Genomic DNA, 4,159 nt, shown 5'->3' on the forward strand with positions numbered 1-4,159 from the left:
CTGAGGATATCATATAAGGCCTAGAGGATCTGATAGGAAATCATCTACATTTTGGAAAGCCTCAGTGATGATCCTCTAAGGTACAAGAGTGGTCTTTTTTAGGTCATCTAAGGTATAGAAGGTAGTTAAAGTTGACCTCTAAGTTCCAGAAGACCTCTGAAAGGCTCTCTAAGGTTCAGAGGATCTCTTAAAAAGGTCCTACAGGGCTTAGAAGATCTCATAGATAGAGAAAAGCAGAAGGACTTGAAGCGCTGAAAATCTCAGAGAAGATCTTCGAAGACTTTAAAGACCCCTGAGAAGATACAAAAATGCACAGAAGCCCTAAGAGATGGGAATAAAAGCCTCGGAGGCAAAGAATACCCCACGAACGGGAATATAAGACCCTTAAGGAGGTTATTAAGGCATATAAGACCTTTGTAAGACCCTCTAAAGCAGAGAGCTTCAGAGAAGAACCTTTAGGCATAGAGGATCTTCCTAACATCTCCTCAGGTCAAAACGACTTCTGAGAAAGTCCTGTAAAGGGGCCTTTTGTCGTCTAAGATTATCTAAAAACTCTGAGGCATATAACTCTTCTGAAATTGAATATAAACACTTAAGAAGGTACTTTAAGGCATATAATAACTTCGTAAGGACCTCGAAGGTAGCAGAGAGCTTCTGAGAAGGTTTTACAGGACATAGAAATTTTCAGATAAGGTTCTTATGGGCAATGAAGGCATCAGTAAGGTACTCGAAGGCCTAAGATGGTTCGTTAAGGCTCAGAAGATCTCAGAGTTAGATCTTCAGAAGACATCTAAAGACATCAGAATATCTTGGGAAGTGTCATGTAGGCCATATAAGACTAAGGTCTTATATGGCCTAAGGTTCTCAAGGAATAGAAAGTTTCTGAGAAAGTTCTTTCAGGCTAAGGAGACATCTGAAAATGTCATCTACGGCTCAAAAGGCCTATGAGAAAGATCCTCGAAGAACGATGTGATTTTTGTGAACGTTCTGTAAAGCTCAGGTGACTTTAGAGGGAATCCTCCAAGGCAAAAGAGACCTCTGAGAACATCCTCTACGGCTCAGAAGACTTCTAAAGGCATCAAAAGGCAGAGATGAATAAAAATCTCAAGATATAGCCCTTACGTGGTAGGGAAGAACTCGGCGTACTCTAAGACGGGAAGGCCCCAGAGAGATCTCTAATAGGTTTTCTAATTCTCAGAAGTCCTGAGTAAAGTAGTTTGAATAAAAATGATGCTCGAAGGCTGATAAATCCCCTGATAAGATGTTTTAAGATACTGAAGACATCTGATGTGATCCTCTAAGAAATGGAAGGCATCTGAGGCCTAAACTACCAACGAAAAGGTCATGTAAGGGATAGAATACTCCTGAGGCGAGATTCTAAGGCATATAAGATCTTCGCAAGGTCCTCGAAGCCGTAGAAAACCTTTACGAAGGTGCTCTCAGGTTATGTAAAGCTACTATAGGCCTTAGAAGACTTCAAAGAAGACATAAAAGCCTTCGAGGAATATTATAGCGCATACGAGAACATCGTAAAGTCTTCGAGGATTCAGAAGATCACTAATAAGATTCCACAAGACATTTACAATCTCAGACAATAATCGCAAATACATAGAAGACCCTCAAAGGTTCAGAAGACCTATTAACGGTCTTCCAAACCATAGAACCATACTGCAGGATATACTTGACCTCCATAAGGCAGTGCGATGGCCAAGAATCTCCGAGAAGTTTCTCTAAGGCCTTTAGAAGCTAAGAGATTACATGAACGGCATATAATGAATACGGTACCTTTGTGAATGATATCGTAAGGACCTCTAAGGTTCAGAAGATTTTTGAAAAGATACAAATCATCTGAAGCATAGAAAAAAAGGCAGTTGATGATGTTCTCTTAGACATTTAAAACTTCTGTGGCCTCGTAGATACCCTTTAATAAGATTTGCTATGTCATAGGAGTTCTCCGAAGGAACTATAGTACAGAAGTCCTCTATATCTTAAATTCCTCTGTGGAGGATCTTTGCCACAAAAAAAATTAAAGAGGTTTGCATGCGATTCTCTTCAGCATTTCAGACCTCAGAGAAGACATTGAAGACCTCTACAGATTTCGTCTATAATATTTTCTTCCCGACTCGTGACCTCTAAAACCCTTAATCATGTTTTCACTCACCTGTACATTAACTCCACCCGCGCACACTCCGTCGACGACATCTCTGCCACTGGTATGACTGCAACCGCGACGATAATTCGGCCTATGCTGGCCACTGCCACTACCGCCACTGGCACCACGTTTCCCATGCGTTACCGCTGCCAAGTCCAATATATCGATCAGATCACTATCCAAAATATACGAATTCCGCGACATCTCATTCAACAGTTCGAGTTTACGCGAATCTAAACTTTCCCGATATACGTTACGCGGTTTGTCCAGATTGTGCTCGTAATCTGAATCTAGCGTAAAGCTATTGCGCGACGCACTACGACGATCGGCCAGCTTACGAGCGGAACCGTGCAACGACGTTGATGACGTTTTACGACGTCGCACTACCGTTTGCGGCGTAACAAATGGTGAGGGAGCCGAAACGTTCGAAGGGGTACCAACGGGCGATGGCAGTATGTACGAGCTGGTGTCCGAAATGTGCGAAGTGTCCGGCGTGATCATCGATGCGTTCAGCGATGGATCCATGAGACTGATTTGGGAGAGTTTGCGTTCCAGCTGTTTCTCGTAGCCGTTGAACTTGTCATAGTCGATGAAGGACATGTTCTCGTAGCTGACCATGTTATCGATGGCCTGCAGCGATTGTAGGGAGGCACGCCATTTGTCATTGAGTTTTTCCTTTTTCTTTTCGCTACCCGTCAGACCGGCCAGGGTGCTTTTGAAGGAGGACATGAAGGTGTTGGAGCGACGTTTTTTGAAGTTGGCTATGGGATCGAAATTCGGGTCGGCCAGTAGGACAGGAGTGGATGTTTTTCTCAGTTTACTCGCTGAATTTGTTGCCGAATCGAGGGGAGTGGAAGTTGCCGAGGCCGCTGAGGTTCCCTCCGGTGAGGATATGGGCCTTTGCGGTGTTATCTCCACATTTTCAATGGAATTTTTTCGCGGTGAGGCTGGCGAGGAGGCATCAACCTCTTCCGATAATTGTTCCAATTGCGGCTCTATTAAACTTCTCCGATTCGTACGTCTTGGTAAAATCATCGATCGGCTACGGGTAAATTTGAATGGCAATTCTCCTCCCGCATCCTCTTCGGCTTTACTCAGATTTTCCTTGCTGCTGGTTATCGAATTGATGAGCTTCGACAGCTTACCCTTGAGGGAAAAACTTCCGGAACGTTCAAATTTCGGGGGTCCATTTTCATAGCCTGGTATCAGCGATTTATTGGCTGCCAGTAGTTGTTGCTTCTGTAATTGTTGTTGTTCATAATATTCCCGTAACTTTTGACTGACATTGTTGTTGTTATTAGTACTGTTGTTGTTGTTTTCATGTACGATATTATTGTTGTTGTGATTGACCACCACTACTACCGGAGGGTTGCCACCGTTTTTCTGGGATTTATTTTGTAGGGAATTTTTCTGATTTTTGGTCAACGTTGTTTGTTCGTCGTGTTCTTTGGTTTTGTTTTGTTGTTGCTGCTGCTGTTGTTGTTTCCGAATTGTCTTTTGTTGTTTCTTTTTTGCCTTTGCGGAGGCTTTTGTTTCCTTCGATGAATTCATGGTGGTAGGGTGCTGGGCGGTGCTGCTGCTGTTGGGGATTTTATGGGCGGGAATGATAGATTCATTGACAAGTCATGGAATTTACTGAAATGGGAGAGGGGGAGAGAGAAAAATCAGTTAAAAAGAAAATTAAAAACGAAAGAACAAACGAAAAAAATTGAGAGAGATAAATCATGTTCCGAAGAAATATCTCAAAAGGATCGCTTGAAGCCACGGAGAACCTCGAAAAAGGCACCGCAATAAAAAGAAGACTCAAAGAATGACTTCAAAGCAATAAACGACCATAGTAGCGATTCTCGATGGAGCGGAATCCCTTCGAAGTGGTCCTCCGAGGGACATGAGACCACAATTGGGGTTTCTCTTTGGAAAATTCGTCCTCAGAAAATGTCTACACTTTCCTTAGTGGAGTGTTCCTCTTTAAAAGAACGGAAGTTCTGAGAGAAAGTTCTATAAGAT

At 42.9% G+C, this 4,159-nt stretch overlaps 1 protein-coding gene across 1 annotated transcript; it reads right to left on the reverse strand.

Moving 5' to 3' along the window:
* Window positions 1-2,089: 2,089 nt before the first annotated feature.
* LOC133335519 (uncharacterized) lies at window positions 2,090-3,703 on the reverse strand. The gene is made up of 2 exons (XM_061543795.1): window positions 3,479-3,703; window positions 2,090-3,391 (listed from the first exon to the last, which is right to left on the reverse strand). Exons 1-2 carry the CDS (start codon window positions 3,701-3,703, stop codon window positions 2,090-2,092), a joined length of 1,527 nt encoding a protein of 508 aa, XP_061399779.1.
* Window positions 3,704-4,159: the final 456 nt, after the last annotated feature.

The sequence above is a fragment of the Musca vetustissima genome, unplaced genomic scaffold (assembly GCF_032173495.1).
Source record: "Musca vetustissima isolate MV318-11 ecotype Yass unplaced genomic scaffold, APGP_CSIRO_Mvet_v1 utg2057, whole genome shotgun sequence".
Lineage (NCBI taxonomy): Eukaryota > Metazoa > Arthropoda > Insecta > Diptera > Muscidae > Musca > Musca vetustissima.

What these genes read in the sequence shown, in the direction of transcription:
- LOC133335519 (XM_061543795.1), bottom strand. Translation starts at nt 3,703, where the DNA reads ATGAATTCATCGAAGGAAACAAAAGCCTCCGCAAAGGCAAAAAAGAAA. An exon ending in ATCACAACAACAATAATATC is followed by an intron (nt 3,392 to 3,478) that starts GTACATGAAAAC and finishes CAACAATTACAG; the next exon opens with AAGCAACAACTACTGGCAGC.